Source organism: Hippocampus zosterae, chromosome 3 (assembly GCF_025434085.1).
Source record: "Hippocampus zosterae strain Florida chromosome 3, ASM2543408v3, whole genome shotgun sequence".
NCBI lineage: Eukaryota > Metazoa > Chordata > Actinopteri > Syngnathiformes > Syngnathidae > Hippocampus > Hippocampus zosterae.
Window position 1 is genome coordinate 19,332,760 of NC_067453.1, and position 21,551 is coordinate 19,354,310.

General features: G+C 45.5%; 1 protein-coding gene and 1 long non-coding RNA gene across 2 annotated transcripts in view; one reads left to right on the forward strand and one right to left on the reverse strand.

The window, feature by feature from the left end:
• slc17a6a (solute carrier family 17 member 6a) overlaps nucleotides 1-20,755 on the reverse strand; it is a 28,393-nt gene extending 7,638 nt beyond the window's left edge. Inside the window, exons 1-3 of the mRNA XM_052061176.1 lie at nucleotides 20,180-20,755; nucleotides 18,858-19,113; nucleotides 18,616-18,734 (exon numbers count right to left, since the gene is read on the reverse strand). Coding sequence (XP_051917136.1) covers nucleotides 18,616-18,734; nucleotides 18,858-19,113; nucleotides 20,180-20,268 — 464 coding nt within the window. The 5' untranslated portion in view covers nucleotides 20,269-20,755. The remainder of the gene's footprint in view (nucleotides 1-18,615; nucleotides 18,735-18,857; nucleotides 19,114-20,179) is intronic.
• LOC127597855 (uncharacterized) lies at nucleotides 8,272-13,838 on the forward strand. The gene is made up of 3 exons (XR_007961781.1): nucleotides 8,272-8,644; nucleotides 10,373-12,587; nucleotides 12,699-13,838. It is a non-coding gene; the product is annotated as an uncharacterized LOC127597855 (long non-coding RNA).
• Nucleotides 20,756-21,551: the final 796 nt, after the last annotated feature.

Consider the following 21,551-nt stretch of genomic DNA (forward strand, 5'->3'; position numbering starts at 1 on the left):
CTACTGATGGAACTATTATTTACTATTATATTTAGGGCATCAGTCTCATCTTTTCCATAAGGACACAAGGACAGAGGTGGCAGAATAAATGTGCACTCAATTGTATTAGTGTTACTTTTGAAAAATATGACATGTAAAAAAAAAGAGTCCTTGAATAAGAGTAAATATGTACGTAGTGGGGCAGCCCGGTAGTCCAGTGGTTAGCACGTCGGCTTCACAGTGCAGAGGTACCGGGTTCGATTCCAGCTCCAGCGTCCCTGTGTGGAGTTTGCATGTTCTCCCGGGCGTGGGTTTTCTCCGGGTGCTCCGGTTCCCTCCCACATTCCAAAAACATGCATAGCAGGCTGATTGAACACTCTAAATTGTCCCTAGGTGTGAGTGTGAGTGCGAATGGTTGAACGTTTCTGTGTGCCCTGCGATTGGCTGGCAACCGATTCAGGGTGTCCCCCGCCTACTGCCCGAAGACAGCTGGGATAGGCTCCAGCACCCCCGCGACCCTAGTGAGGATCAAGCGGCTCGAAAGATGAATGAATGAATGAATGTACGTAGTGAAAGAATCACAAGTACTGAGTAATTGGTGAGGAACTTCTTATTTATATTTTCAAACTACCACATTAAATAGAAATAGGAAAGTGCAATTAAATTAAAAAAGTTAAAGCTGTAAGCATATTTACGCCCTCAGGCATGTCGGAGTTCTCATTGTAACATACATTCAGTCATTTTCCGATCTGTTTTATCCTCACAAGGGTCACGGGGGGTGCTGGAGCCTATCCCAGCCGTCTTCGGTCAGTAGGCAGGGGACACCCTGAACCGGTTGCCAGCCAATCGCAGGGCACACACAGACAAACAACCATCCGCGCTCACACTCACCACCGAGGGACAATTTGGATTGTTCAATTAGCCTGCCATGCATGTTTTTGGAATGTGGGATCTGGAGAGAACCCACACAGACCTGGGGAGAACATGCAAACTTCACACAGGGTGGCCGGAGCTGAAATTGAACCTGGTACCTCTGCACTGTGAGGTCAACACGCGGACCACTAGTTCACCAGGCCGCTCCCCAGAAAATCCATCCATCCATCCATCCATCATCTACCGCTTATCCGGGGCCGGGTCGCGGGGGCAACAGCTTTAGCAGGGAAGCCCAGACTTCTCTCTCCCTAGCTACTTCTTCCAGCTCTCTCCGGGGGATCCCGAGTCGTTCCCAGTCAAGCTGGGTGACATAGTCTCTCCAGCGTGTCCTGGGTCTTCCTCTGGGTCTCCTCCCGGTGGGACATGACCGGAACACCTCACCGGTGAGGCGCTCAAGAGGCATCCGAATCAGATGCCCAAGCCACCTCATCTGGCTCCTCTCGATGTGGAGGAGAAGCGGCTCGACTCTGAACCCCTCCCGGATGACTGAGCTTCTCACCTTATCTCTAAGGGAGAGCCCGGACACCCTCCGGAGAAAACTCATTTCGGCCGCTTGTATCCGGGATCTCGTTCTTTCGGTCACGACCCATAGCTCGTGACCATAGGTGAGGGTTGGGATGTAGATCGACCGGTAAATTGAGAGCTTCGCCCTTTGGCTCAGCTCCTTCTTCACCACGACAGACCGATACAACGTCCGCATCACAGCAGACGCTGCACCGATCCGCCTGTCGATCTCCCGCTCCCTCCTACCCCCACTCGTGAACAAGACCCCAAGATACTTGAACTCCTCCACTTGGGGTAAGATCTCTTCCCCGACCCGGAGGGGGCACTCCACCCTTTTCCGACTGAGGACCATGGTTTCAGATTTGGAGGTGCTGATTCTCATCCCAACCGCTTCACACTCGGCTGCGAAATGCTCCAGTGAGAGTTGGAGAGCCCCGTTTGAAGGAGCCAACAGCACCACATCATCTGCAAAAAGCAGGGATGCAATACTGAGGCCCCCAAAACGGACCCCCTCAACGCTTCGGCTGCGCCTAGAAATTCTGTCCATAAAGGTTATGAACAGAATCAGCGACAAACGGCAGCCTTGGCGGAGTCCTACCCCCACTGGAAACGATTCCGACTTACTGCTGGCAATGCGAACCAAACTCTGACATCGGTGGTATAGTGACCGAACAGCCCGTATCAGGGGGTTCGGTACCCCATACCCACGAAGCACCCCCCACAGAACTCCCCGAGGGACACGGTCAAACGCCTTCTCCAAGTCCACAAAACACATGTAGACTGGTTGGGCGAATTCCCACATACCCTCAAGGACCCTGCTAAGGGTGTAGAGCTGGTCCACTGTTCCACGGCCGGGACGAAAACCACACTGCTCCTCCTCAATTGGCGGCTCGACTTCCTGACGGACCCTCCTCTCCGGCACCCCTGAATAGACCTTACCAGGGAGGCTGAGGAGTGTGATCCCTCTGTAGTTGGAACACACCCTCCGGTCCCCCTTTTTAAAAAGAGGGACTACCACCCCGGTCTGCCAATCCAGAGGCACTCTCCCTGTTGACCACGCGATGTTGCAGAGGCGTGTCAACCAGGACAGCCCCACAACATCCAGAGCCTTGAGGAACTCCGGGCGGATCTCATCCACCCCTGGGGCCCTACCACCGAGGAGCTTTTTAACCACATCGGTGACTTCAACCACAGAGATAGGAGAGCCCACCTCAGAGTCCCCAGGCTCTGCTTCCTCCAAGGAAGGCGTGTTGGTGGAGTTGAGGAGGTCTTCGAAGTACTCTGCCCACCGGTTCACAACGTCCCGAGTCGAAGTCAGCAGCGCCCCATCCCCGCTGTACACAGTGTTAGTGGTGCACTGCTTCCCCCTCCTGAGACGTCGGATGGTGGACCAGAATTTCCTCGAAGCCGTCCGGAAGTCCGCTTCCATGGTCTCACCGAACTCTTCCCACGCTCGGGTTTTTGCCTCGGCGACCACCGAAGCCGCGGTCCGCTTGGCCAGTCGATACCCGTCAGCTGCCTCTGGGGTCCCACAGGCCATAAAGGCTCGATAGGACTCCTTCTTCAGCTTGACGGCATCCCTTACTGCTGGTGTCCACCAGCGAGTACGGGGGTTGCCGCCACGACAGGCACCAACCACCTTACGGCCACAACTCAGATTGGCCGCCTCAACAATAGAGGCACGGAACATGGGACTCGGACTCAATGTCCCCCGTCTCCCCCGGAACATGGGAAAAGCTCTGTCGGAGGTGGGAGTTGAAACTCCTTCTGACAGGGGATTCCGCCAGACGCTCCCAACAAACCCTCACTATACGTTTGGGTCTGCCAGGACGGACCGGCATCTTAGGTGGTGATCAGTTGACAGCTCCGCCCCTCTCTTCACCCGAGTGTCCAGAACATGCGGCCGCAAATCCGATGATACAACTACAAAGTCGATCATCAAACTGCGGCCTAGGGTGTCCTGGTGCCAAGTGCACATATGGACACCCTTATGCTTTAACAAGGTGTTCGTTATGGACAATCCGTGACGAGCACAGAAGTCCAATAACAAAACACCACTCAGGTTCTGATCGGGGGGGCCGTTCCTCCCAATCACACCCCTCCAGGTATCACTGTCATTCCCCACGTGAGCATTGAAGTCCCCCAGCAGAACAAGGGAGTCCCCAGCAGGAGTACTCTCCAGCACACCCTCCAAGGACTCCAAAAAGGGTGGGTATGCTTAGCTGCTGTTTGGTGCATATGCACAAACAACAGTCAGGACCCGTCCACCCACCCGAAGGCGGAGGGAGGCAACCCTCTCGTCTACCGGTGTGAACCCCAATGTACAGGCACTGAGCCGGGGGGCAATGAGTATGCCCACACCTGCTCTGCGCCTCTCACCGTGAGCAACTCCAGAGTGGAAGAGAGTCCAACCCCTCTCGAGAGAACTGGCACCAGAACCCAGGCTGTATGTGGAAGCAAGTCCGACTATATCCAGTCGGAAATTCTCTGCCTCACACACCAGCTCGGGCTCCTTCCCTGCCAGAGAGGTGACATTCCATGTCCCAAGAGCTAGCTTCTGCAGCCGAGGATCGGACCGCCAGGGTCCCCGCCTTTGGCTGCCGCCCAGCTCACATTGCACCCGACCCATTTGGCCCCTCTCATGGGTGGTGAGCCCATGGGAAGGGGGACCCACGTTGCCTCTTCGGGCTGTGCCCGGCCGGGCCCCATGGGTGTAGGCCCGGCCACCAGGCGCCTGCCAACGAGCCCCACCTCCAGGCCTGGCTCCAGAAGGGGGCCCCGGTGACCCGCGTCCGGGCAAGGGAAACCTAGATCCATTTATTGTATTCATCATTGGGGTCTTTGAGCCGTGCTTTGTCTGGCCCCTCACCTAGAACCTGTTTGCCATGGGTGACCCTGCCAGGGGCATAAAGCCCCAGACAACTTAGCTCCTAGGATCATTGGGACACACAAACCCCTCCACCACGGTAAGGTGACGACTCACGGAGGGCCCCAGAAAACCCAATTCATTTTATTCTGCTTTGGACATTGAAACTGGAAAATATGACTTGCATTCAATAAGTAAAGAATTACAATTCCAAGAAACCAAGAAACGATTAAATTCCATATTAGAGTTTGGAATTATGTTGCTTTAAAAACAATTGTAAATTTTTAAGTCAGTTTAAATATACTGTGTGTGCGGTTGTGTTTGTGAACATATATATAATTTTATTTGCTGTAATTATTTTAGGAGTATGTGACATTGGTGATCCTCGTTACTCAAATACTGTATGTAGATGTTGCTCAAAATTTATCATGCTCTCCTTCACATCAGACCTCAAAGTTCACAAAGGCTGTGGGAACTTTGATAATTGACTTAATCATTGGCCATGAAGGGGAGGGCTGTTACCTGCTCCAAAACGAAGTTTTTGCAGCACCCCTCCCCCCAGACATGAGTTTGTTTACATTTCATTTAGCAGAGCTGCGCAGAAGCCAGCCACAACGCTTTGCAAGAAAAAAATGAGTTAGGTACTGTATTGCAGAAGTGTCCCCAGCATATCCAATTTATTTCATTCAGCTTTGGACATTGAAACTGGAAAATATGACTTGCATTCAATAAGTAAATAATTGTTTCATCTAAATTCCATATTAGAGTTTGGAATTATGTTGCTTTAAAAACAATTGTAAAATTGTAAGTCAGTTTAAATATACTGTGTGTGCGCGGAGTATGTGACATTGGTGAGCCTAGTTACTCAAATACTGTATGTAGATGTTGCTCAAAATTTATCATGCTCGCCTTCACAGCAGACCTCAAAGTTCAAAAAGGCTATGGCAATTTTGATAATTGACTTAGTCATTGGCCATGAAGAGGAGCGGCTGTTACCTGCTCCAAAACGAAGTTTTTGCTGCACCCCTCCCCCCAGACATGAGTTTGTTTACATTTCAATTAGCAGAGCTTCAGAAGCCAGCCACAACGCTTTGCAAGAAAAAATGAGTTAGGTACTGTATTGCAGAAGTGTCCCAAGCATATCCAATTTGTTTCATTCTGCGTTGGACATTTCAACTGGATCATTATGATTTGCATCCAATAAGTAACAACAGTAAGTATTCTTTAGTAAGAAATCATGTTTGCGTTGCTCAATCAGTCTTGATAACAGAATTTCCTTATGTGGGACATGACTACGGTACACGTCCTTTATGAACATGCAAGTGTGTTAACAAAATACATGTGTAAGAACACAAGCAGTAAAATGCAAAAATATATGCCCCAACAACACAAATAACACAAAAACGGCAGTATACAGTACAGGTATATGAACAAAATACATTATAACAAGAGTAGTCACAAAATGAGGGCTCTTGGCTCCAAAATGAGACCTATAACAGCTGGTGGCTTTTCTTTCCAATCACTCACTATCTCGAACTTGACCTCCCCTCGATCACCACCCAAGACAGCGTTGCTCAGCTGATGTGCAACAAATGTCTGAAGGCATCCACGGGACCCTTCAAAGTCCTCCATGCCCATAGCGCGATGGAACTCGCCTTCTTTCTGATTAGCGCTCCAGTTAGCGCAAATTGTTTTCAAATCTCTAAATGACCTTTTCAAATCTCTAAATTACCTCGTGCCACCTTACCTCGCTGACCTCATCTGGTCTGCGGACCAGACATTATTAGAAGGACCAAGAACTAAACTGAGGCTCAGAGGGGATGGAGCCTTTTCTGTTGCTGGTCCCTCTCTCTGGAATGACCTCCCACTGAACATTCGGCAAGCCTCCTCGCTGCCCATCTTCAAAACGCGCCTCAAAACTCACTTGTATTCTTTGGCATTTGACTCACCATGACTTAGATTTGTTCTTGGTTTTGCTGTTCGGTGCTTTCTACCGTATTTATTACAGACTGCTTTACTGTTTGTTGTATATGTTAAATTGCTCCATGTAAAGCACTTTGTATGCAGCGATGGCTGTTTGAAAGTGCTCTATAAATAATGTTGAGTTGAGTTAGCATGATAGCAGGTCAAGCATTCCAGGAAACGTTCATTTACTCTACAGTCCGTCGAGCCACAAGCAACTTGCTTTGAGCATCTAATCGGATGCATTCCATGTTCTCTTCCACAGTCATTACCATTCCTTTGTTTGGATGCAACGATCGACAGGACGTAAATGTAAATGAATGGAATAGAAAGTCGTTCACGATTCCAGTAAACTCATGCTAATAGAGAGATTCTGCTGTTTTTGTGCCAAAGAGAGTAAAAAGTGGTGCAGACAGTTATTCCGCGGTATCGAACGGGACTTGCTTGAGTTTGCTCTAATTCGAGCTTCCGTATGGCTTCCGGGTTCCATTTATCGGAACGTTCGTCCGTTGTTATGAATCCATCACTAATGTAATATCCATCCATCCATATTCCACCGCTTATCCAAGGTCGGGTCACAGGGGCAGCAGCTTTAGCAGGGAAGCCCAGACTTCCCTCTCCCCAGCCACTTCTCCTAGCTCTTCCCGGGGATTCTGAAACGTTCCCAGGCCAGCTGAGTGACACAGTCTCTCCAGCGTGTCTTGGGTTGTCCCCGGGGCCTCCTGCCGGTGGGACATGCCCGGAACACCTTTAAAACTCATTTCGGCCGCTTGTATCTGGGATCTCATTCTTTCGGTCACGACTCATTGCTCATGACAGTAGATGAGGGTTGGAACGTAGATCAACCGGTAAATTGAGAGCTTCGCCCTTTGGCTCAGCTCCTTCTTCACCACGACTGACCGATACAAAGCGCGCAGAGCAAGCATTCCCTCCTGCCCTCACTTGCAAACAAGACCCCAAAATACTTAAACTCCTCCACTTGGGACAAGATCTCCTCCCCGACCCGGAGAGAGAACTCCACCCTTTTCCGACTGATTTTCATCCCAACCACTTCATACTCGGCTGCGAAACGCTCAAGTGAGAGTTGAAGGGCCCTGCTTGAAAGAGCCAACAGTCCCACATCATCTGCAATAAGCAGAGATGTAATACTGAGGCCACCAAAATGGACCCCCATCAACACTTACACTGCGCCTAGAAATTGCCAATGTCCGTAAAGTTTATGAACAGAATCGATGACAAAGGGCAGCCTTGGCGGAGTCCAACCCTCACTGGAAACGATTCTGACTTACTGCCGGTAATGTGAACCAAATTCTGACATCTGTGGTGGAGGGACCAAAGTGCCCGCATCAGGGGATTCGGTACCTCATACTCCTGAAGCAATCATATAATGTAATATCGTACTCAAATGTGTAATGCATAGATTTTTATTCTGGGTGAGGGAATTTTCGTTTGACAGAAGTCCATAGATGGCAATACTTACTGTAATTATGTTTCATTGAACAATTATAATATTTAAGTCTGGTTTAAAAAATATGAACAGGTATATACATTTGTGTTATTACAGTTGCTGAAACATATAGATGTTGCTTGAAATTTATCATGCTCCCCTCAAAACAGACCGCAGAGTAAAATAAAAGTTAAAGGCTGAGCAATTTTAGTTTATCGTTGGCCATGAAGGGGGGAGGGGCTGTTCCCAGCTCCAAACCCTCGCAGGTGCACTGTTTGAACCTAGTTTATTCAGCTCCCCTCCCCCACACTAGTTTGAGCACGTGATCAATTAGGAGCGCGGTTCATACAGCAGCAACAAAGCTTTGCAAGAAGAGTTGAGTGTTGCAGTCGTGTCCCCAGAAAATCTAATTCGTTTTATTCTGCTTTGGACATCGAAACTGTATAATACGAATTGCATCCAATAAGTAAATAATAATGATGTTTCATCACAATTCCATATTAGCATTTGGGTATAATGTTGCTTTCAGAACAATTACAATATTTTAAGTCGTTTTTAAAATATGTGTGTGTGTGTATATACTGTATATATATACAGTATGTATATACACACATTTTAGGAGTACATGACATTGGTGTAAACAAGATTTCATAAAATATGTTGATATTGCTTGACATTTACTATGCCCCACTTCAAAACGGACCTCAGAGGAAAAGTGAAGGAGTTTTGGTTATGAAGGGGCGGGGCTGTTTTCACACCCCAAAACGTCACAGTTACGTTGCAGGAAACGAGTTTCTACAGCTACCCTCCCCCACATCACACTCGCTGACCATCAATTAGGAAACGCGCGCTTTGCTACCTGCACAAAAGGAAGGCGTTGAGAAGAGTGAGCGTACGAGTCAGCATCATCGAGAAAACCCCAGAAAGTGACAAATACTTCAGAATTAAAGCAGGTAAGACACTCAAGTTTTGAATATTTTCTTACAAGTTAGTTATTCTAAGTAATTCGGGCAGGCTCAAAGGTTCGTGTTATATCAGCATTAGAGTGAAACCAACTATATGAATAACTCTACTATGCTGTACCTAAGGAGTTGTCACCAAGATAGAAAGTTTCCTCTCAAACAATAAACTTTCAATAGGCCGTCAGACACACAATACAGCGCCACAGAATAGGTCGTTGGTGTGGTAAAATCAAGTTTTAACACCACCCCCCCCCCCGCGCCGCCATCGTCTCGCCGTCGTCGTCGTCGCCATTTTAGTTGAGCAGAAAATTAGTTGCAAATGACCCAGCGTCTTTCGCTGCCGCCGCCATCTTAGTTGAGCAAAGAATTAGTTGCAAATGGAACCAGTGTCTTTCCATATACAGAAAGTAACTGCAAAAAGACGATGTAAAATACCAAGCAATTTACAGATAACAAAGTGGGTTGAACGAAATATTATACTGTGAACCATTATCAACACAAAAGTTAAAATAAAATAATAAATAAAAATAATAATAATAATAAAGGTTAAATGTGTGGATCACCAAAACCTATGCATTTTGGGCTGAAAAACCCCCCACTTATATGAGGAGAGATGCATATTTTCTATGTTAAGCTTTCTACTATTTTATGGGGACATTTTGATGATTTTTTTTGTGGCAACATACATTGTCACTGTCATCAACCTTTGCGATTTGTAACCACACTCGCTCATCGTTTATTGATCCCAAATATCCTTATTGGCAAAGCCGAATTAGTGGTGATTGAAACTTTGACTTTTCAAACGTCAAACCAGTTATTGGCCCAGGCTTATAAAAACACACTAGTGATGCATTCTCAGCATGAATCTTAACCTTATCATACTCATATCAACTTAGTGATTAGACGTTAATCGGCAAATTAGTGGATGAATGTTGATGTAATTCAAGGAGAAAAAAAATGCTCTGGCGTGCAGAGATTTAGTGAATATGCGTTCATTTTAGTCGCCACATACTAAGAGAAATTTCCTCTTCTGGGAATATAATAGGATGAACGTGGAAGGAATTCAAACAAATTTGATTAAAAAGTACACATGATGCGTTCAAAGAATTAATGTAAATATTGTAATTATATACAGAAATTGCATCTTAATAGGTGTATGAAAAGATTGACCTGGGTACAGCTCACGTGGAAAATTGTTCTCTCCGCACTCTGTGTCGGCCATCATTGTTATTGGATTGCCAAATACTTGGAAATAAGCCTCTCTTTGTGACGCAGATGATTCGCCAAATGTGTAGTGGCAACTAGTACAGTATTAAATTTACATTTATTAAGTTTTTAATTTTCTGAAATATCGATTGCTGGTATTGGCAGCCTCCACGATAACCTTAAAATAATGCCGGTATCAGCCTGATACCATTATTTGGTTTCGGCACTTACCTATCTTTGCCAAGCACTGGAAATGAGTGATATAGACATTTTTAAAAATTATAATAAGTCGACTTTTAATTGATTACCCGGTCAGTTTCAAATGCTTTATTTGCCCATATTAAACAAAATAAGTTATTTCTATAAGGTATTTCTGTTTTGCCATGTTAATGTGTTCGATTAATATTTTATCCCACAGAACTATCTTGTCATGTAAGCCTGAATTATCAGTACTATTCTCTAACATCATTAATTGCAATGGTATTTTCTGATCCTTTTTTTTTTTAATAACAGATGGACAATCCCACTGAAGATGGTGATTATTCTGACTCAAGTCTTTTTGGATCAGATGAGGAATACAAACCAACTAAGACATCCTCTGAGTCGAGTGATGACGAGGAGATATTCCATCCAAAGGTAGAAAAATTGTTCTCTTATGATACATCCAGTGAAGACTCTACAAGTCATCAGACATATGAAGCAGAGGAGCACAGTCATGTCTGCAATTCGTAAAGAAGGTAGTAACCCATTAACCTATGTAAAAACAAAAGATGAGCAAAGAAGATCCTTCTTTAACCATAAAAGCATTTACAAAAAGGGAAGGCAAACGAGTTTGGCACAGAAGTCATTATTGCTTCTACTGTGGCCAATCAAATTTAAAGATGGCAAGGCAATTGGAAAGGAAACATAAGGAATCACAAAATAAATTCTGTGGGGGGGTTTGTGAACACATAACAAAGGAACAAACTACACAATCAACTCTGAGATGGTCCAGTCTCCTACAAAAGGAAAGATGACAGAAGTACAAACGAGCACGAAAGCAACACATTCTACCCGTATGTAATCAACTCTTTTCACGCGTAGCAAGTCTACTCCTGTAGCGTTCACACGTCCCATTTAATATCGGTGCTGCCCCGCATACTAGCATTTACTCCAGAGTAAATGTTTAAACCACCTCCTGAGCAGGGTTACATTTGCTCCGTTTTAAGCTGTTTTCAGGGGCTACACTGGTGTAACTTTGTACGTGGCAACGCTCGACATGGGGGCAGTCGGCTTTTGGGGTGGGGGGGGGGCAGAACGGATGAATGGACATGTCAAGAGTTTTAATTTCTCCATATTTTGTTCCGGTCAGTTGTCACGCAGTATGAGGAACATATATAAATTATATTTAATCCTTGTGTATTTTTAGCCGTTATAAATCAAATGTTTCTTGGGGGAAATAATGCGGCGTAAATTCACTCTAGCACCTAAAGCACTATGAAATGACATACAACAAAAATTTCTACTGTACAATATTACACGATCGATTACAGCATTGTTTTGGGTATTTTTGTATTTAGATTCATGTTCTTACCATTTCATTTATCAAATGCATTGCCCACACTGGACAATGTAATCTATCAATATAAAAGTTGTTTTTCGAAACCCCTGCTATTCGCGTTCAATAGAGACCAGGCTCGTTCACTGGAATGCACTTGAAGGGGGAAGATAATTTATGGATGATGGTTATTTTGAATCAGGAATCAGTATTTTATTTCTGCCAAATATTTGCATTGGTCTAACAAAATTTAATTATGTCGGTTGGTTCACACTGACTAGCATGAAATCATACAAGATGTTCTTGTAACATACCTTTCAAATGTTATATGTTGCCCAGTAAATCTTCTCTATTCTTAATGGAAGCACGAACTTGTATTTAATACATAATACAATGATTTGCATGTCATGTTCAACCTCTATTTAATTGGCTACACTACTATGTTGGAATTGATGGCTGCAACACGTTCCAAACAAGCTGGGACAAGGTGGTTTTGGATGCAGTGCTCTCTGATAGGTCGAAGGTCATGGCCTTTGAATGTTATCTGTTTTTGGCCTTGCCGCTTACATGCACTGATTGGTCCAGATTCTCTGAACCTTTTGATATTATGGACCAAAGATGACGTAATCCCTCAATTCCTTGCAATTATACGTTGTGAAACTCTGTCCTTCAACGATTCAACTTGTGGTGACCCTCACCCAATCTTTGCTTGTGAATTCAGGATAGCTACTTTTTGACCCAATCATGGCACCCACCCATTCACAGTTAGCCTGTTCACCGGTGGGATGTGACAAACAGGGGTTTGATGAGCATTTCTCAACATTATTTTTTTTGCTAGCTGTTCCATCTTTTATGGAATGCATTACAGCCATTAAATTCTAAGTTAAATATTATTGGAAAAAATTAAATGTACCAATTTGAACATTGAATGTTGTCTTGTCTTTGTAATGCTTCACTTAAATATAGGTTGGACATGATTTGCAAATCATTGTATTCTGTTTTGATTGATGAGCATAATGTCCCAATTTCACTGGAATTGGGTTACTAAATGAATGCCTTGATAGCATATTTTTGTTCAACACTGATTTAGTAAAATGTGTCACTTTGTTCTCCTTTTCATGTGGTGGTATCGACCTTTAACCCCAAAAAGGGAAAAGCATCTCTCCAAAAGAGGGAAGACTGAATTGGATGGTAAGCTTTGGATGAGGAACTATATCTCTTTTTTCATAATTTAACAAGTTAAAATGCATGCAACGTATTTGACAATGAGTGTCAAATCAGGGATGTCCCATTTCATTGCAGATTCGAGTCCAGGCGGGGACCCTGGCGGTCCGATCCTTGGCTGCAGAAGCTAGCTCTTGGGACATGGAATGTCACCTCTCTGGCAGGGAAGGAGCCCGAGCTGGTGTGTGAGGCAGAGAATTTCCGACTGGATATAGTCGGACTTGCCTCCACACACAGCCTGGGTTCTGGTACCAGTTCTCTCGAGAGGGGTTGGACTCTCTTCCACTCTGGAGTTGCTCACGGTGAGAGGCGCAGAGCAGGTGTGGGCATACTCATTGCCCCCCGCCTCAGTGCCTGTACATTGGGGTTCACACCGGTAGACGAGAGGGTTGCCTCCCTCCGCCTTCGGGTGGGTGGACGGGTCCTGACTGTTGTTTGTGCATATGCACCAAACAGCAGCTCAGCATACCCACCCTTTTTGGAGTCCTTGGAGGGTGTGCTGGAGAGTACTCCTGCTGGGGACTCCATTGTTCTGCTGGGGGACTTCAATGCTCACGTGGGCAATGACAGTGATACCTGGAGGGGCGTGATTGGGAGGAACGGCCCCCCCGATCAAAACCAGAGTGGTGTTTTGTTATTGGACTTCTGTGATCGTCACGGATTGTCCATAACGAACACCTTGTTCAAACATAAGGGTGTCCATATGTGCACTTGGCACCAGGACACCCTAGGCCGCAGTTCGATGATCGACTTTGTAGTTGTATCATCGAATTTGCGGCCGCATGTTCTGGACACTCGGGTGAAGAGAGGGGCGGAGCTGTCAACTGATCACCACCTGGTGGTGAGTAGGCTCCGATGGTGGGGGAAGATGCCGGTCCGTCCTGGCAGACCCAAACGTATAGTGAGGGTTTGTTGGGAGCGTCTGGCGGAATCCCCTGTCAGAAGGAGTTTCAACTCCCACCTCCGACAGAGCTTTTCCCATGTTCCGGGGGAGACGGGGGACATTGAGTCCGAGTGGACCATGTTCCGTGCCTCTATTGTTGAGGCGGCCAATCTGAGTTGTGGCCGTAAGGTGGTTGGTGCCTGTCGTGGCGGCAATCCCCGTACTCGCTGGTGGACACCAGCAGTAAGGGATGCCGTCAAGCTGAAGAAGGAGTCCTATCGAGCCTTTATGGCCTGTGGGACCCCAGAGGCAGCTGACGGGTATCGACTGGCCAAGCGGACCGTGGCTTCGGTGGTCGCCGAGGCAAAAACCCGAGCGTGGGAAGAGTTCGGTGAGGCCATGGAAGCGGAATTCCGGACGGCTTCGAGGAAATTCTGGTCCACCATCCGACGTCTCAGGAGTGGGAAGCAGTGCACCACTAACACTGTGTACAGTGGGGATGGGGCGCTGCTGACTTCGACTCGGGACGTTGTGAACCGGTGGGCAGAGTACTTCGAAGACCTCCTCAACTCCACCAACACGCCTTCCTTGGAGGAAGCAGAGCCTGGGGACTCTGAGGTGGGCTCTCCTATCTCTGTGGTTGAAGTCACCGATGTGGTTAAAAAGCTCCTCGGTGGCAAGGCCCCAGGGGTGGATGAGATCCGCCCGGAGTTCCTCAAGCCTCTGGATGTTGTGGGGCTGTCCTGGTTGACACGCCTCTGCAACATCGCGTGGTCAACAGGGAGAGTGCCTCTGGATTGGCGAGACCGGGGTGGTAGTCCCTCTTTTTAAAAAGGGGGACCGGAGGGTGTGTTCCAACTACAGAGGGATCACACTCCTCAGCCTCCCTGGTAAGGTCTATTCAGGGGTGCTGGAGAGGAGGGTCCGTCAGGAAGTCGAGCCTCCAATTGAGGAGGAGCAGTGTGGTTTTCGTCCCGGCCGTGGAACAGTGGACCAGCTCTACACCCTTAGCAGGGTCCTTGAGGGTATGTGGGAATTCGCCCAACCAGTCTACATGTGTTTTGTGGACTTGGAGAAGGCGTTTGACCCTGTCCCTCGGGGAGTTCTGTGGGGGGTGCTTCGTGGGTATGGGGTACCGAACCCCCTGATACGGGCTGTTCGGTCACTATACCACCGATGTCAGAGTTTGGTTCGCATTGCCAGCAGTAAGTCGGAATCGTTTCCAGTGGGGGTAGGACTCCGCCAAGGCTGCCCTTTGTCGACGATTCTGTTCATAACCTTTATGGACAGAATTTCTAGGCGCAGCCGAAGCGTTGAGGGGGTCAGTTTTGGGGGCCTCAGTATTACATCCCTGCTTTTTGCAGATTATGTGGTGCTGTTGGCTCCTTCAAACGGGGCTCTCCAACTCTCACTGGAGCGTTTCGCAGCCGAGTGTGAAGCGGTTGGGATGGAAATCAGCACCTCCAAATCTGAAACCATGGTCCTCGGTCGGAAAAGGGTGGAGTGCCCCCTCCGGGTCGGGGAGGAGATCTTACCCCAAGTGGAGGAGTTCAAGTATCTTGGGGTCTTGTTCACGAGTGGGGGTAGGAGGGAGCGGGAGATCGACAGGCGGATCGGTGCAGCGTCTGCTGTGATGCGGACGTTGTATCGGTCTGTCGTGGTGAAGAAGGAGCTGAGCCAAAGGGCAAAGCTCTCAATTTACCGGTCGATCTACGTCCCAACCCTCACCTATGGTCACGAGCTATGGGTCGTGACCGAAAGAACGAGATCCCGGATACAAGCGGCTGAAATGAGTTTTCTCCGCAGGGTGTCCGGGCTCTCCCTTAGAGAAAAGGTGAGAAGCTCATTCATCCGGGAGGGGCTCAGAGTCGAGCCGCTTCTCCTCCACATCGAGAGGAGCCAGATGAGGTGGCTTGGGCTTCTGATTCGGATGCCTCCTGAGCGCCTCCCCGGTGAGGTGTACCGGTCATGTCCCACCGGGAGGAGACCCAGGACACGCTGGAGAGACTATGTCACCCAGCTTGCCTGGGAACGACTCGGGATCCCCCGGGGAGAGCTGGAAGAAGTAGCTAGGGAGAGGGAAGTCTGGGCTTCCCTGCTAAAGCTGTTGCCCCCGCGACCCGGCCCCGGATAAGCGGTAGATGATGGATGGATGGAAAAAAACCTTACACTCAAAGAGCAGGCAAAATCTAAATTGGAGAAAAAGGCAAGTACTTTTATTTTTTTACGTATAAAATCCACATTGTAAAGCTATCACAAGGTGGTCTTTGTGAGTATCATTAAATTGCAATTGTCATCATATTTAGGGTCTCCCAGAGTAAATTTGAGGAGACCATGGAATGAAGAAGAAAAGGCTGCTGTGGAAAAACACCTGGGGAGACTTATAAAAGGGTGTCAAGCAAGAACAATGCACTGACTGCAAAATGAAAGAGCCGCAGGCCTTGGCTCAAAGAACCTGTAAAGACGTAAAGAACTTCAAGAAAAGATCTGCTTCTCGAGTTCTTCATTTTTAAATTTAAATTTTCTTGCTGGAGTATTTTTTTTTCAATTCTTTTCTACTCTTCCTGAGCAGTGTTGTTAAAAATGTTCTACTTGAGGTGAGATTTAATGTTGACATGTACTTATAAAGTTTTACAATATATTTGATTTAGTTCCGTAAATTAATTGGCCAAAGCATGGGTCACTTTTATTGTAGTAGTAATTGTACAGCAATCAATCGGTTCAAGTTGTGATTGATATATAATGTATAAATGAGGAACTCTGCTTATCTTAAGTTGAAACTATCAAATTATTCATAAAACAGACTACTCACACTTTTTAAAATTAAAATACAAAATGTCTGCTGTGTAATTGCAGGTTAATAAGAGAGGAAAAACTCTGAAGGCCATACCAAAAGTTGATTTGTATGCTTAACTGCAACAAAACCAAAAAAGAAGATATTTTAACCAAAGTCACAACAGGAGTGAGGACTTTGAATGTGCCCATTCAGAGTCCTCACTCCTGCTATGATTTCAGTTTCAAGTCTACTTTTTATTGCTCTGTTTTTTAAAGAAGTTGAAGTGGGGAAAGTAGTTGGGGTGACATCTAGTGTACAAATCTAAGACTAGTTCCTCTCTAAACCTATCAGAAAGGGTGGTCCTCACTCCCTATCTGGAGTTACCCGGACCTCACAAATATAGTCTTACAGGAATGTGTGTGTGTGTGTGTGTGTGTGTGTGTGTGTGTGTGTGTGTGTGTGTGTGCCTGACTCACTGATGATGTCAACATTTGGACCCTGCAGCAAGTTATTTCTTAAACAAAGACATACATCTTGGGACAATTTGTGATCCACTGTACAGTGCAGTGCTTAATATTCCACACCACATACTGAGGTAAAGAAACACACAAAACACCCCGATGCCGCTGTTAAAGCATAAAAATCAGTCTTAATTGGATGCTAAACACACACACCCACGCACATGGAGTAGGAGAGGGAAGGGAGAAAAGAAAGCGTTTGGAGCAGAAGCCATCTGTGGGCTCAGCTTACTATGTGGCAACGTGATGCGACTCAAACATTTGCTCCTCCGCAACATGCAGCAATATTGATTTTTTCTTTTGCTTTTTTTCCCCCACTGCTGTGTACTATTTGAAGTATGTACTGGCTGTTCTTTAAAATATACGGTATGTTGGACAAGCAGTCCTGAGATCTTTGCATAGTTGTAAACTGCAAATCGCATGTTCACGTTGACGTTATTGGTGACTCAATCATATAGACCAATTCATTTTTTATTGTCCTAAAATTTGCTCTTTGCTGCCGGTCCTCCTCTTGGTCTCATCGCTTATATTTTGCTATTTTGTCCTCTCCTTTATTCTCTGCAATTCTCCCTGTTGAACAGTTGTAGAAATCCTCAATCAGCCATTGTTCGGAAGCAACCCACAGTTATTAGTCGCAGCCACATTTCACACCGGGCCTTGGCTGGGTGGGTAACCATGCCTACATGTGAACATAAAGGATTAGACACGGTGTCTCCCATGGGAGCTCATTAACATTGAGGAAGGGTGGAGACACGCCTGCTGGGCATCAGCAAAATCCTCACTTTTATCAACTGGGAGCTCTTCAAGACACACACACACACACACTCACATGGCTGACATTTTATATTGTTTCAAATCCAAGACGTTAGAAATTAGTTTGTTTTAAAGAGAAGGCCACAGCATTAGGTACACCTGAAGTATGCAACCATGAATGTGTATTTATACAGTCAGCTCTCCATAGTTTCCAATATTTTACGGCCATACAATAAGACACAGTACTATAATAGAAACGGCTATCAGTATGGCTCCATACCAATGCAAGTACATCCGGAGTGATGGGCACATTGTCAACCAAGCTTGTAGGGCACTTTGAAAATCCAAATGTATACAGTAAATGTATAGCATGGGATCACGCAGGTAATTCAAAAGTATCGAGCAGCAGTACGAAAACTAAATGACTTAAAAATAATAATTGTAAGTTCCTGAAATTAATTAGAGAATACAGTGAACCTGATTAACTTTCTTTCTTTAGATAATACATAAAACATCTCATTTCTTTAGGTACATGCGAAATATCGGAATAATATCTCAATATTCAACATATGGCATATGGCAGCCCTAATGTAAAGCGGTTTGGTCAACTCTGTTTTTTTAAATGCACGATCTAATAAAAATGGACTCAATGATATTCATCAGTGTCTTCACACTGGTGAGTATCATTAATTTGTCATAAAGAAATATAACTCAAGGTCATTTCAGCAAATTTGGTATTTCAGAAGTGTGCATCAAACTGGGAGCTCTTTGGATTAATCACTATACCCAAGAAGTAGCTCTGGACTTGACTGTATTTCTCAAGTCACCTTCATTGAAAAACGTGTTTTTCTTTCAGTAATAAGGACGTTTCTAATTGACCCCCCCTAAACAATATTGTAGGCATATATACACTCCAAATGGATATAGTGTGTCTGTAGATGCTATGTCTGCATGTATTCGTCTGTATGTATGCCTGTGTGTATGTGTATACTATATATAGACACACATTGTGTCATCAAATACTATGCAAGCGGGATAATATAACAAAATGGATCAAGGATAGACCTGTTGGCAGCCAGTCTGGAAGAAATGTATCCTCCTGGAATTTGGGTGACGATATAACCCCAGAAGAAGGAGCCGTGGATCATCCCCACCGTCTCTGGATCCCAGTTGAATTTGGCTTTCTTTCAAAAAAAAAAAAAATCAAAGTAGTAGACGAGTGCGAAGAATGGAATCCCTGCACAAAGTGTGCACGAACTCCGAGGGGGCGGGGGTGTGGTGGTGGGATGAGGGTTAGGGGGGCTTACCTCTTTAATAATGATCTTGCCGTTCTGGTGGATGGTGCTGTTGTTGACCATGCTAACGATGGCCACGCCCAGGTTGCAGCGGATACCGAAGGAGATGCAGAAGCCCAGGCCGCTCAGCATGGCGATGATGTACCTGCGCGGGAGTCCGAAACACGTGCAGTCACACAGGGGCCCCCTGCGGCCCTGCTCGGCCCGGGGCCGCCCATCCTCGGTCAGCTCGATGGCCTCGCCCGTCTGCTGCCGCTTCTCCAACCTCCTGCGTGGCACGAGCCGTTAAAAAGAAAAGAAAAAAGTATATAACAAGAATAAGAATAATAATTACAATAAGAATAATAAATCAAGCCTGCGACAAATCCCGTAGTCACGTACGCATTCATATTGCAGGCAATTAGGATATGTTAAGACAATTCGCAGAATGTGCACTCAGTGAATTTTTTGATTTGAAAAATGCTGAGCGTAAAAGCACGTTTTTTATAAATTCTATTCATTTCCCCAAAAGGAAAGACAGCGACCTTCATACCGCATTGCAGCAACAACAGCCTCTCTGCGGTTATTTTTTATATAGCTTGTCGTGTCTTAAAAATCAAATTCTCATAAACATGGCGTGTGCCTATATTGCTGTTGGGATGAAATAAAAAATATTGTTTTACAATACCTAATATGTTAATGTGAAGGCCTTGAAAAAAAGTGGGCCCGCAGCAATTATTTTCAACACCTCTTAGTCACGTTTTTTTTCCTGATCGGAAATGAAATCCTTTTTTTTCTCCTCAAATATGTGCGTCACGCTCGTTATGTAAGAGAAGTGAAAACGCGTTTTATTGTTGTATCATCATTATTGTATTTTATTCATTTTGCTCTTCACGCCTCGCAAAATTCGTTAAAATGACACCTCCAAATATTTGGAAAGCCTGTTATGTCCTAAATATTAAAAAAAAAAAGTCGAGTCAATTGATTTGACTGGCATCGATTTTGCATTGATCCAGACGGATCCAAATGGTAATAGATATCATGGCAGACTTTCTGTCACGACTGCTTGTGTTTCATTCATTATTAATTTAAAAAAAGACGCACAGCTGCTCGTGGAGGGGCGGGGGGGGGGGGGGTGTCTCATCCTCCTGGGAAATATGTGATCCTTAAATATTCTTCTGTGCTCTTTCTGTATTCTGACATTCATCCCATAAATGACCATTCCTGCCTGGATTTATTTTCTTAATTTCGGAGTAAAAAAATTATGAAATGTGCTTATTTAACCCTATTATTCCGAACAAGAAATGCATTTTGTTCCTTTTAAAACATGCGTAAACGATGTAAATTCACCATACCTGTACAGACCTCCGAGGGCCTTTCCCGCAATTTGTTTCAGTCCCTCTTTAGTCTTTGGAACAGCTCCCTCGTTGCGCCCAGGCTCCATTTCCTTCTCCCAAAAATGATCTGCACGACTACTCTAGTGTAAGAAACGCAAGTGGTGTGTGTGCATATTGTTAGTATAATCCAAATAATTCGAGTTTTCCTTGTGCTTCCCCCCCAAAAGAAACGCCTCGATATCCTGGAGATCCAATAGAGCCTGAACAAGGAGAGGATGAAGACGTTCAGTGTGCAAAGACTGCTTCCTCTGTCACAAAGCGGTGCTCCAGTAAGTCCGTTTTTGCTTTGCGCAGTCCCTTAATCCACGCACAGCCATGTTTAAGATCTACTGGCCGATGTAGAAAGACGAGCGCGTCAAGTTGCCAAGGTGGTGGGGGCTCGTGGAGGATAGTGGAGGGGGACTCAGGGGTTAGGCTTCGGTGGGGGAGACACGGTTCCGGAGTGATAGAATCTTTCAGCACCACGGAGAGAGCAGGAGCGCTCCACCTGTGTGCAGCCGGAGCCCCGCCCACTCCCCCCAATCCAGCACGCTACTTCGCCCTCCTGCTTCACTAAAGTGGCCTGACAGCCATGAATCGCAGCAGAAAGCAATTCCCGTAGCTTTGCGCATGTCGAAAAAAAAATCAAAGCGTTGCTGCAGTCACAAAAACGAGGCTATAATTTTTATGATGTAATGATGATGAATGTAATTGTCATGATATCGAATGCGACTCAACTTCACTAACATTAAGATCGTATATTAGTCATTATTAAACATTTAGCGATAAGGACTTTGAGGAACATAAGAATAATTGACTCATTATAATTGTCATGAAAAAAATCGTCAATAGAATAACGGAATTAAAAGTTAATCCGTAATGCCAAATCACGAATACCAACATATTACATAATACAACCCAAACTGTAAATTTCACCAGTGTGGGACAAATAAAGGATATCTTATTTTATAATGTCCTGTTTACATAAATATGCACATTTTTATCAAACGTACATACAATTCCTGGAGGAGGGGCGGGGGGTATCACTCCGTTTTAGCCCCACCCCCTAAACAGCAATAACGTATTTTGCTATGTGTTTTTTTTTATTATAAGAAATGATACAAGCTAAAATTTGAGAAAAGTGTACTGCACAGCCCCGCCACGAGATAGCAGCAAAAAACCTAACAATTTCCAGCCACCATTAATTCACGTTGGTTTTCTTGTAGAGGAAGAGACGACCGTAGATGGGCGGTGGTTGTTATGTTTTATGCTTATATTTCAATTTTTGCACATTATGTGGACATCAAATTTTAGTTTGTGTTTTTATACAGTACAATAATGTTGTAAAAAA